The sequence below is a fragment of the Cygnus olor genome, chromosome 5 (assembly GCF_009769625.2).
Source record: "Cygnus olor isolate bCygOlo1 chromosome 5, bCygOlo1.pri.v2, whole genome shotgun sequence".
NCBI classification, from domain to species: domain Eukaryota; kingdom Metazoa; phylum Chordata; class Aves; order Anseriformes; family Anatidae; genus Cygnus; species Cygnus olor.
Genome location: NC_049173.1, coordinates 49136764 through 49149001, shown reverse-complemented (window position 1 = coordinate 49149001; position 12238 = coordinate 49136764). Strand labels below are relative to the sequence as shown.

General features: G+C 43.5%; 1 protein-coding gene across 4 annotated transcripts in view; it reads left to right on the top strand.

Annotated features, from left to right (window-relative positions):
• ABTB2 (ankyrin repeat and BTB domain containing 2) overlaps window positions 1-12030 on the top strand; it is a 161586-nt gene extending 149556 nt beyond the window's left edge. For all 4 annotated transcript variants that reach the window (XM_040560375.1, XM_040560376.1, XM_040560374.1 and 1 more), the window contains 9 exons: window positions 297-432; window positions 2311-2537; window positions 3261-3439; window positions 4499-4604; window positions 4710-4812; window positions 5491-5581; window positions 7386-7454; window positions 8312-8425; window positions 9773-12030. In XM_040560375.1, the coding sequence (XP_040416309.1) occupies window positions 297-432; window positions 2311-2537; window positions 3261-3439; window positions 4499-4604; window positions 4710-4812; window positions 5491-5581; window positions 7386-7454; window positions 8312-8425; window positions 9773-9970 (1223 nt within the window). In that variant the 3' untranslated portion in view covers window positions 9971-12030. The remainder of the gene's footprint in view (window positions 1-296; window positions 433-2310; window positions 2538-3260; window positions 3440-4498; window positions 4605-4709; window positions 4813-5490; window positions 5582-7385; window positions 7455-8311; window positions 8426-9772) is intronic.
• The last annotated feature ends 208 nt before the right edge of the window (window positions 12031-12238 follow it).

Sequence of the window (12238 nt, the reverse complement as noted above, 5' to 3'; positions counted from 1 at the left end):
CCCACCAACAGCTGAATAGCTGAGACTCTGCTTGTGTGTACTGGAAGTGCCAGACCAATTTCTCTTTCTACCTGTAGCTAGTTGTGCACTCTTACATAGTTTGGCTGCTTTGTGACTCTGTTCCTCCCTCTCAGAGATGCTATGAAGCCTAGCGCATGCTTGCAGGATGCTCTGAAAGCACTAGTTGTCAGCACAAAAGCTGCTAGTACAGCCTGCCTGCTAACAGTCCTATGTTATGCTTTCAAAGGGGTAACAGGCACAGAGTCACCACTGTATTTGTGTCAATTGTTTCCTAGGGAACTACGAGTTGGTCAGCTTATTACTAAGCAGGGGTGCTGATCCCCTCCTGAGCATGCTGGAAGTCAACAGTATGTCTTCATCACTTCACGAAGATATGAATTGTTTCAGTCATTCAGCTGCGCATGGGCACAGGTAAAGCTCCATTCGTGTTCAAAAGAGTGGTTTTGCCTAAGGCTAACGCACTGTAGGTATTCCTATGTGACTTTGTATTGGGTGTCTTATACACAAATCCCTGGGTGTGCAGCTCAGAAGATGGTATTAAGGCTCTGCTGATAGCAACCATTTTTTTTCTAGGGCAGCTCAGTATCTCAGGTTACTCTGATTCTGATGTAGATAGTGCTGGTTGTGAGCATTTGGGGGAACTGAATGAATCTTTAAACCAGTAGATGCTTTCTGTTACATCCCTTTGAGGAAAAAAATTATGCCAGATTTTCATTATTCAGTAACGGTAACTTTGAAAAAAGGAATTATATCTTAGTCAAAAGCACAAAATGCAAAAGAAAGGTTTTTGTTTGCTTTTTCACTCATTTGCTGGACTACCTCCGTGGCACTGAGGGCTAACGGAGCTGGTTCTAGGCTATACGTGAGTTCCACTTATGGGCTGGTTATAGAAATAGCAGTTCACATGCTAACACAGACCCTACTCACACCAAGGAGGTGGGAAAAATAAACTGCTATAGATTTCAGTTGGCTGCATCTCTGGTTTCTGGATAACCAACCAAGAGATCAGTCATTTAAAACACAGAAAAACTAGACTGGGCTTTCAACCCCTGCTTTACAGGGTAGTTGTTTAGAAATAAGACATTACTTACAAACTCATCGAGAAATCCTTTTGTTCCCGGAAAAAATGTCAGCACAATGAGCCAATTAAAACAGGCCCAAACCACCCATGTAGCTGGGGTACGTGATATCCAGAGGGTCTCGCAGCATTACAGCCTGCCTTTCTTGCAACAGGCTAAATAGCAGCTATCTTGCTTGTGCATAGATGTGCTTTACAGTAGTGCCAAAACTGCACCTCCAGGTACAGCACACATCTGGCTACACTAGCAAAAACATCCCCAGTTCAAATGAGGCCCAAACTCAGCGGAGCTGGAACAGCCTAATGCTGTTATTTACAGTGGAGAACAACACAAACACCGCTCTGTTCCCAGCTCTGTTCCGCTCCCCCAATCTGCTGTGACTTCCAACCACGCAAACTGAAAGCCAAGGCTTATTCTCCTGTCAGGTAGGGGAAGGTGATGTAAAGCACAAAATTACCCAGTTTTAGCCCTACGGAGTAACGTGGGTGCAAAGAGAGCACCAGCTAGCGGCAATTCAGTGTCACAGCCGAGTATTTCGGGTGGACTCCCTGGGATGGGAAATGTCTGTTGCAGATGGCTCCAGCTGTCTGCAGGGAGACCAATGATGCAAGCTTTCTAAAGTGACTGTTTGGACACAAGAAAGCCTCCTTCTTGCAACTGCTGTGTGAAATTCCAAACCAGAAAATTCTCCCTGGATTTAGCGATGCAGAACTATCATTTTTTATGGTTTCTATTTACTGATACAGGAAACAAGTCTGACCAAAACAACAGTGCTTGAAGATGGTCATTTGGGGAAACAGCAAGGGTTCTAACAGACGGTCTTTGGTAATTCTTACTTCAGACCTTAAGATGTTACCCCACTTAGAGCTGGCAGAAGGAAGTGCACTTCTTCTATACGTGTTCCAAAGTATAGACTGCAATAAAAATCAGTTTGCCCCCAACGATCTGAAACATGCCCTGTTTCTGCTAAGGTACAAGAGCATATTGCATTATTTTGTCCTTGCTTCCAGGGCATCAATTTCTAGCTGGAGGGGTGAAGAAGGATAAGCACCTTAAAGCATCTCCGTATCTGCCAGATGTCTGTCAAACCCTGACTCTTTGGGAAGGAAATTATTTGCTAAGCTAGACCTCTAAACTTAAATCACCACAGTCCCGCCTGAATTATTGCCATTTCATTTATCCATAAATGATACATCTTTTTCTTCCTCAGGAACGTTCTGCGCAAGCTCCTGACCCAGCCCCAGCAACTGAAGGGAGATGTCCTCTCACTGGAGGAGATTTTAGCTGAGGGAGTGGAGAGTGACACCTCCAGCCAGGGCAGCTCCAACGAGGGACAAGTCAGGCTATGCAAAACCAGAATGAAGGCCCTGCAGGAGGCCATGTACTACAGTGCTGAGCACGGCTACGTAGACATCACCATGGAGCTCAGGGCGCTTGGTAAGGGGTTTTCTTTATTATTTTTTTTTTTTTTTTTAAGAGTCATTCTCACATTTAGGGAATGAAAAGCTTTTTCCTTTGTCCATTTCATTTAGAGTCTGTAACCCCGACTGCAGAGCTACCCTAAGTTTATGGGAAACAGCTATACGTAATTTAAATTTTAAAAGTGTTTTGTCCGTCACTTTTGGCTGGGCCCTCAGTTTCCAATAACCAAAAGCAAGAGGCACATCTCTTCATCAGGTAGTCTGTGTTAGAGAGGCCAGTCTTAAAAACAAAGATAACATCAGAGATTAAGTGGTTTACGGTGGAAGAGCAGATTTGATCTAAAGGTAGGAAAGAGAAGCTTTGAAGTTCGTGTGTCTAGACTGTTACAGGCAACTAGGAGGAGTGACCTCGCACTTTGTGTAGGGTTAGGTATTCATACAAGTTCCGTTCAAATTGACTTGTGGCTCTGACTGCTGATGAAGCTGAATACACAACAGGGAGTCTCTGGCCCTTAACAATCAGCAGCAAGTTCTAGCTCGTGGTCCTGGTACCAGTCCTCTGCTGTTGTAGACAAGTCACTTAACCTGTCAGTGACCCAGCTCAGTCACCTTTAATGCATCTACTGTAAAGAAATATGTAAAGATCTACTTCAGTGCTGCTAGGTGCTAGTATCTACTAACAGAGGTGTCTGCTCACTTATTTCTGCATTCATCATCTTTCTTTTCGTTATGGCTGCAGGAGTCCCATGGAAGCTCCACGTGTGGATCGAGTCCCTACGGACAACCTTCTACCAGTCTCGCTACTCTGTTGTACAGACCCTCTTACGGGAATTTGTCACCATTAAAGAAGAAGACTACAATGAAGAACTGGTTAATGAAGGGTTGCAGCTCATGTTTGATATCCTCAAAACCAGCAAAGTAATCATAACTTTGGTAACAGTATCAAAACCAAGCGGTCCAGCCACGTCTTTTGCTATTGTATAAGCCAGGGCACACCAAAAACAAGTGAATGTGTGTGCAAAGTCCCCGTGAGCTATGGTATGATGTCCCCGACAGCATCCATCTAAATTCACATACAGCCCAGTGAGAGAGAATCATGAAAGCAGTCCTCAGAATATAGATATTAATTTCAATAGAAGTGAACCCTATTCTGTTCAAGTCTAGTTCAGCAACTGGTTTTTGAAACAATGTGACTATAACAAGAATCATTATCAATGCAGTACTGGACAAGTCAGGTTATTTCAATAGTATCTTCTAGGAGCTTTCTGAACAATGCTTTTGTTCAGCAACATTTTCCTTCTACTTTTCTCTTATTTAAAGGTTGCCTAGGACTGTTTTTTCATTGCTTTTCAAGGCATACGTTGGATGTATTTATCCATAGTCTGTAGTTTAGCTGTCCCGTGTTCCAGATAAGTTCATCCTGTTTCTACCACGTTCTTTTCCAAGAGGCTGTTGCCCTTTGTGTTACAAGAAGGGGGGTGCCTGCTTTCTGACTGCAAAGGACACGTTAGAAATGCACAGAGAGGGGGGTGCTGAGGGGTTTATACTGCCCTGACATCTCCATAATTGGTCATTACAACATACATTGTAACTATTCTTTAAATTAAAAGCAAGAGGTATAACTGGCTAACGAAAAACAATTGCAAACTAGGAACCAGAACTCAGTATCTGACAATGAACTGGTACCATAAATCAAATGTTGCTGAGAACGTGCTTCTGGGCTTATCTGTTACAGAGCACTGGAAAGACGAGCTTTTGCTGACAGGGCCTCTTCTTCTCAACAGTGGGTTGGCCTGTAAACTGTTACTGCAGTGTCTGTCAGAGCATACTTGTGTTAGATTGTGCTAGTCCCTCTGTTTTGAGGTTGTTCTTGTTAGGGTACTGTTGTTATAAACCTCAAGTGAACTGTTACAGTATGTTTGAAACCTGCTCAGTACAAAGTGCCAATTGATGATACCTGTTCTATCCTCCTTACAGAACGATTCCATCAATCAGCAGCTTGCGTCCATCTTCACCCATTGCTATGGTAGCAGTCCTATACCCAGTATTCCTGAAATCCGAAAGACCCTGCCAGCTCGCCTTGGTAAGATGCTCACCTAAACAGCAAAGCTTTTGTGATTTTTTTTTTTTTAAAGCATCCATAATTTCAAAAACTAATCACCCTCATTTTCTTTTCTTACCTTAACAGATCCTCACTTTCTCAACAATAAAGAAATGTCTGATGTAACTTTCTTAGTAGAAGGAAAGCTGTTTTATGCACACAAAGTCCTGCTGGTTACCGCATCTAACAGGTGAGTCACTTTCCACAGCTCAGTACATTTTGGTAGAGGAAGGTTTGGCCCTTTACTCCCTTATTTGTGTGACTAGCTCTGAATCACACACTGTAGCAAAGCAGCTGCTAACGCGAGGGACTACGTACGGACTGTAATTCAGGTCTGCAGGATCAAGCCAAACCATCTTTGCTAATCTTAAGAGCAGAGAGTACAGATGAGTTTTTCGAGCCACTCTTAGTATCTGTTAAAGATACCCAGGGCTTTATTGACATAAACTGACCAGCAATTGTCCCTAAAAACCTGGGCAGTAGCTGGAGCGCACATACCCAGCTATTCAATGCCTTTTCCATTCCCCTGGTCAGTTTGCTAGCTAGAGCTGTAATTGCTCCCCGTTTCCTGGAGGTTTCACCCCTGACCTGGTACATGTGTAGTTATTTACTTTCTTTCTCTGTTACTGGTAAAGTAACTGTGTTTTCAACAATTATAACATGGGATTGAAACAGACCCAGGCAATTTCCAGGTTAATTTGCCCCTGAAGTTCCAAAGTAATTGTCATTAGATGGAAAGAAAGGTTTCAGTTGTCAGTTTACAAACAATAACAGAGAAGGATCTTTATTTTCACCTTACTTAGGGTTTTGGCAATAGGCAATGAGTTTGCAAAGTACTAATACAGAATTCTGTTAAAACTATTCTCAGGTTTAAGACCCTAATGACCAATAAAACGGAACACGACAGCCATGGTAGCAAGACTGTTGAAATTAGCGATATGAAATACAACATTTTCAAGGTATGTAGCTTACCCTGCCTTTTCTTTACTCTTTATCTTCTTACTTAATTTGAAGCTGAGAGGACCAAGGCTTAATATCAGAGGTAATTTACAGCTAGAGATGGGTTTAATTTCTACCTGCCTGTAGTTCAGGAGTCTTCTGATCTCTGTCAAAGCTTTTCAGCTAGGACCAACCTTCCACCCTATGTCTTTTTATCATCTTACTAGGCAATTGACTCTTACATAAAGCAAGAGAAGCAAATCTTCTACTTAATTTTGTACTTTTAAGATGTTCCCAGGTGCAACTTCACACTCTGTTAACCAAGAAGTAAACTTACTTAAACAGGTGGACTGCCAGGCTTCATACTAATTCAAATCAGATTATCAGAAGTCAGTGGTGTCCCTTTCAAGAAAGGCTCAAGATTGAGAATTTCACTTTGCTTTTATGACATTTCTGTATTTAACAGACCTAAGGAAGTTTCATTCATGATGAAGAGATGGTAGGTTACTTAGCACCCACCCAGGGAAAAAAACAAGTTTGTGAAACATGACAGTTAAGTTATTCCAGCTTTCCAGGTCTGCGTTTCAAATTTGGAAGAAAGGTACAGAACGGGGAAATCCAAAGTGCAGAACAGGTTGTGTAACTGTTTCACTGTAGGGCTGAGGATTTTCCTTTTTCTCTGTGATGCGTACAAAGCTCTTGGTCAGCAGTAGTGGCATCTCAGAGGGAATAGAAGTGGTCTGGTAGAGTATCTTTGTCATACTTGGAAGGGGCTATGCAAGTTTTGTGTTGGATGAGACACCCCCAAACTCTGCAGCTCAGGCCATGACAAAAAGAAAGAAAATATAACTAAACAAGCCTCCTTAATTTTTTTTTTATATCAAAAGGTTTTTGAAGATAAACTTTTGCTTCACTGGACAGTACAACAAATTAGAAAAGTAAAACAGTGGAATACTTCATGGAGTTAGACAATTTGATGGTAAATAAAAGCAGGCAAGTTAAGGAGGTTATGGCATTCTACAGCAACCTCAGTTACGGCACACAGAGAAGGAGGCAGTGAACAGAGCCACTGGAGACCTAGGTTCTGCTCGGGGCTCTGCTGGAAAGCAGCTTTCCTTCCCTGTACTTCCGTTACGCAAGTAAGAAAGTTTTAGAAGTACAAGCTTAATTTTGTTACCACTGCTGGTACAAGCGCACAGCACGCAGTCTCCATACCTGTTCTCCACTATACCCAGGACACTGGAGTGGCTCCACTTTCCAATACCAAATCAAGCCGTTCCCCAGATAAGACAGTACTGGTTTAGCTGGGGGTGCGCACATGTAGATCAAAGAGCCAAAACTGACTCTCGCTCTCCCTGCAAACAATTAGTCTTTTTCCTCTGGCCCTGATGGGGAGAGGGGGAGGCCTGGAAGCTGATTACAAGCACAGCAGGGGAGGCAAGTGGCTGGGAGGTCCCTGACACACATGCTCATGGCATGGCAGTCTGAGTGCTCCAGCTAGCTGGCAGCTCTGCGTGTGACCAGCCTGCAAGGCTTTACAAGCCAGGATCCAAAGAACGTTTTTGCAAGGACGTTCGTGTTGCTCAGAGACACACTGTCACCCTCTCAGCCTAAAATCCTCACCAGGGCCCTTTCCAAAGACCAAGGAAGAAAAGGGTATTAGAAAGCAGCAGAGATTTGCAACACTAGAAAAAAGCCCAAAGTGGAGGCAAGAGCTAGCAAACCATGCGATTCCTGTCTGCGCAGGAAGGGGAGTGCAGTCATTCACAGCCCCTTGTGACTTCAGCGATAACTGCCTCATGCCTGGCCTTCTTCCCATTTCAGATGCTGATGCAGTATTTATACTATGGAGGAACAGAATCTATGGAAATTCCCACCACTGATATCTTAGAGGTGAGTGTTTTCTTCTCAGTCTTGCTAAGTGCACTGGAGCGTAAATGGTTTGAAAGGAAAAATCTGGGAGCTAACAACACACTTTCAATCCAGGAGTATACTTAACACTTTAAAAAGAGTTCAAAGTTCCAAAACACAGTTGCTTGGAACTAAAAACTACTGATTATATTATGTCCATGATATGCTGGAAAAAAAAAAAAAAAAAAAAAAACACATCACTTACAGTGCTTTTGGTACTCAGAGCTGGGTGGAAGCTTCTGTTGTATGTCCTCTCTGTTCTGGGAGAAGGGAGCCATAAGGTGGTGCAGTATTTTTGGGGGGGGGGCACAGAGAAAGTGCAGCTGATCTGACAGCCCTGGTGCCCACAGCAGACCAAACACCAAGAGGCTAGAGATCACGGACAGACAACTGATTTCAAGCTGCACTTCTGCACAGCTGACAATGGTACAGCAAAGACTAGGCTAGGAGCACCTTCGCATTACAGATAAATCCCCTTGCAGTACTGCTGTTCAGTCAGAAGCAGTCTGGTGGGATTAAAGCTTGCCGCTAAAGACTATGCATAACTTTTGTTTGTTTGTTTTTGTTTTCTTTTGAGGAAAGCATGCTTTTAGCAGTCTAGGTCTCATATGTCATAGGGACAAAAGGTAGCACAGATGCACTCCTACAGGAGAAGCACGCCTTTGCTCAGAGTGGAGTTCTGCCCATTGCTTTAGCTGGCCTTTCTGCTCCTTCACAAGGACTTAGCTGTTGAACCAGGGAGTCACAGACCACTCAGAGAGGAAATCATCAGTTCTGTCTGCCTTCCCTAAACCTTTCAAGGCTCATGATCTCAAATAGCTTCTCTCTTGTCCTAATAGCTGCTGTCGGCTGCCAGCCTGTTTCAACTGGATGGCCTCCAGAGACACTGTGAAATCCTCTGTGCCCAGACGATCAGCATGGAGAACTCTGTTAACATCTATAAATATGCAAAGGTATGTGCCAAACCATCTCATTTAAGAATCACAATGAAGCAGCATGCATGCTTCTGCAGTCTCGTTTTGGTAACCAAACACAATGGGCGTAGAGCGCATCCCTGCTATGCTGGTAACTGTGCCCTAACCACAGCAAGGAGTGAGATGATCTACTAGGTTCCAGCCTCTGAAGTCCTACACAGCACCAGTATGTTCTTCTGTCTAAAGCAGTCATGCATTAAATTGATGAGAGAACCCTACAGAGCAGCTAGAGAGGTCTTAGCTGGCTGACACAGCATCATCATCATCCAGCGAACCCCAAGAGACTGAAATCCTCAGAGCAGTAGGGGCGCTTGATCACAGTACAGCAATTAAGTAGCAAACCCTTTCCCAGCACTCCTAGTGCTAAAGCATAAATTTTACAGCTCCAGAACTAACAGCAGCTGTGTTCTGACACAGATATTCACCTCTACATCAAATAACCTAACCCAAATTATTAATAAAAACTTAAAGGAAATAGTCTGCCATTCCTGGAAGTTTGATAGATGCAGGGTCACATGCCTTAAAAGGTGAGCAGAAAGATGACCTCATAGCAATGTGCATATTTACTCTGCACGTAGTGGTGCACTGATCTTTTTTGATTCCTGACTCTCACGCTGGGCCATGTTTTCTGGGGAACTCAGGCTGGTCTGTTTGAGGACCTAAAACATAACTGTATGCAATAGGTGGAAAGGAGCATTCTCACCCGGTCCTCAGTACTTTTCATTAAATTACTATTTGCACAAAGCTCCCAGAACCTGTGTGTGCGCACAGCACTCCTAAATACTGAACCTAAGTTTCATCTTTCTCCTATTACTGAGCTTCCCCCAGTGGTTCTGAAGCAAAGGGAACCGGTTCACTGCCAAATCCCCCCCAGCATGTTTACCCCCGCTCTCCTGCATTCAGCTCCTTTTTGTAGCAGTCAGACTCGCATCCTAGGAGCCATATTCCTGTTGCCGTGAGTTGTGTGCGCCATCTGGCAGTACATAATTTTATGTTGCAGCACGAGCTCCCTGCCTGCACAGCAAAACAGGTATCTTGGCCACTTCATCAGCCAGCTGCTCTCTTCCTTTAAGAGGAAGAGACTGGACTGCAGGCGAGCGGCTCTGCCAACAGCAGGCCATCAGGGGAAGAAATTAAAAAAGCTTGAATGCCTCTGTGCTCACACCTGTGCCTGCAAAAAGCATCAAAAGAAATTACCAGCCATCACCAGTGCTACCCTCGTGCTTTTCCACAGTTATTACTGTCCTTTTTCTGTCTGAGGCCCAGGCATGTCCTTTAGGTCGGTGCCAGACAGAAAAAGCTAATTGATGTTACTCTCTTCTGCAGATTCACAACGCACCTGAGCTAGCCTCTTTTTGTGAAGGCTTCTTCCTCAAACACATGAGCTCTCTTCTAGAACAGGACTCATTCAAACAGCTGATCTACAGCAGGAACAGCAAAGTGCAAGGCTTGGACCCTTTGCGGGACTTGCAGACAGCCCTGGCTGGCCGCCTGCACTCAGTGTACGTCACCTCGAGGGTGTGAGGCAAGAACAAGGCAGTGGCAGAAGCATTGGTTCAAACCACACTGGGGTGCGCCATCAGGCAAAGCCGTGGCTTTCCTGTTTGCCTTCTGGAGTCATCAGTTCTTGCTGGAAGTCCCCTACAACAGATATCCCGCCAGCAAGGGTACTGCACCTCGTCCCACTGACGGCGGGGAGCTGGCTTCTCTGTGCTACTACTGTCGGAGAAACACTGTCACAGTGTGAACAAGAACGGAGGATGCAAGCGAAGACCCGAACCGAAGAGATCAACACTGCCATTCACACAAAGCACAACGTGGGGCTGTAGAGAAGTGAGGCAATTTACCTAGAGCTAACACCTAATATGTAGTCTTAAGTGTCTGTCTGCACACCATAATGGCCACCTAGTTCATACGCGTAGATGTTTTACTTGTAAAAAGGCTGCATAGAAGGAGTGTGCTGATCCTATGGACCACTGCCCATTCAACAAGTCATCCGTCTGAACACAGAAGCTGGTGTACACAGACTACTTCACTGCAGTAATAAACACCAGTTTCCACTCATGGCAAGAGACTCCAGCATAAATTTTCCCCTAAACTGTTTGCACCTTGAGAGAGAGATTTTGTAGATGTATGAGGCTGCGTAGAAACTAATACTAACTCTGGAATTACTCGCTCTTTATGCCTAGTATGAAGAACTGAGCTGGGGCAGGGTGGGGAAAAAACTATTTTTTTTTAATATGGTTTCACTGTGCTAGTTGTTTAATCTGGATCCACTTTGACGAAAGAAAAATACTGCCTACCCTTTCACTATAAAGGTTTGATAGTCCAAGTCACTTTTTACCTTAAAAAAAAAAAAAGAAGAAAAAAAGATTGTGAACATTATCTGTGAGACCTGACATCTTAAGAGATGCTTGCTAAAAGACTCAGGTGTAGTAGGAGCTATCGCTATGCTGAAAAACTGTCCAATTGCATAAAAAGCAATAAAAGTCTCCCTAAGACCATGATAAACATACCAGCTTGCTACTTTGTTCGCTCTGGAGCTAGTTGGGAGCACAAGCCCTGACCTCTAGTCTCTCTCCATGCAGTGATGTTTCTACAGATAGACTACCTCGGGGGAGACTGTGCATACAGCCACCTGCTGCCTAGAGGTAGGCTGCAGCACCAAAACAAGATGCCTCAACTTGAACATTCAAGATTCACATTGTTCCTTTGCTCGCAGCAGACATGTTTCTGCTCAGTAAGGACTCTTTCTAGGCCTTCTCCTAGCTGACTTAGAGATCTAAAAGCAGACAGTTCAAGATACAGTTTTGTCTGAGGCAACTTATTTTTTTTTCCTTTTCTTAAAAAACCCCAACCTTAGGAAGCTAGTTAGTTATTTTATACATTTACCACACACCTTGCTCTCACTGATAGCTTTAAAAACAGTCAGCCATTCCCATCAATCTTTGTAAGCACCCCCCCCAAAAGCATGTGCTGAAATGCCTTCATTGGTTACACATGGGTAAAGGAGAAGAGGAAGCAAGTTTTCACTTAGGAAACTACTGCTTCTTAGTAATTCAACCATTGGTATTGTAACTAAACACACTGGAAGAAGTAGGCTCAGCTGGGCACAATCTTCAAGGCAAGGCATAGAGGTGGTTTAAGTAGATGAAGGGAAGAAAAATGAACTACAGAGTCCCCCCAACAAAGTCATCAAAATGTGACATCGCTGCTTTGTGTCAGAGGCAAACTGCATGCAAAGCAAAGAATGACTCCTCTAGGATCAGTAATCTGACAGACACGTTGGTCAGAGCACACTCCAATGTGTGCTTTAGGTACGTATCCACTTTTGAAGATCACCAGCTTCAATAACCCTATTTATTATCAGAAAGCCATAGAGATGTTTCAGGATTATCACTGGTCTGCCTGAGAAATACCACAAAAGGCTCTATTATCTTGGAAGGTATTTTCAAGTAGCTGCTCCAGCTATCTGTACAAAAATGTAGGTCCTCCCTTGTTGCTGTAATATTACAATGCTTTGTTAATTGTACATTAATGTTGTCATTTATGTAAATGTACCAGGATTTTATTAACAATGTAATTTTAAAAAACATAGCTGCTGTTATTTATTCCGCTTCTCTAACAATGAGAAAACCACATTTAAAAACTTCTGTGGAAAAGGTACTTGCAGTTTTACCATCCTATATTGCTTTGGTATATGTACCTCATATTATGCTTTAAAGCAAGGGATAAAGAGGCATTTATTTCCCTTTCCTGGACTCAAGCATTTTTTGAAGTAATAAGCTTAAC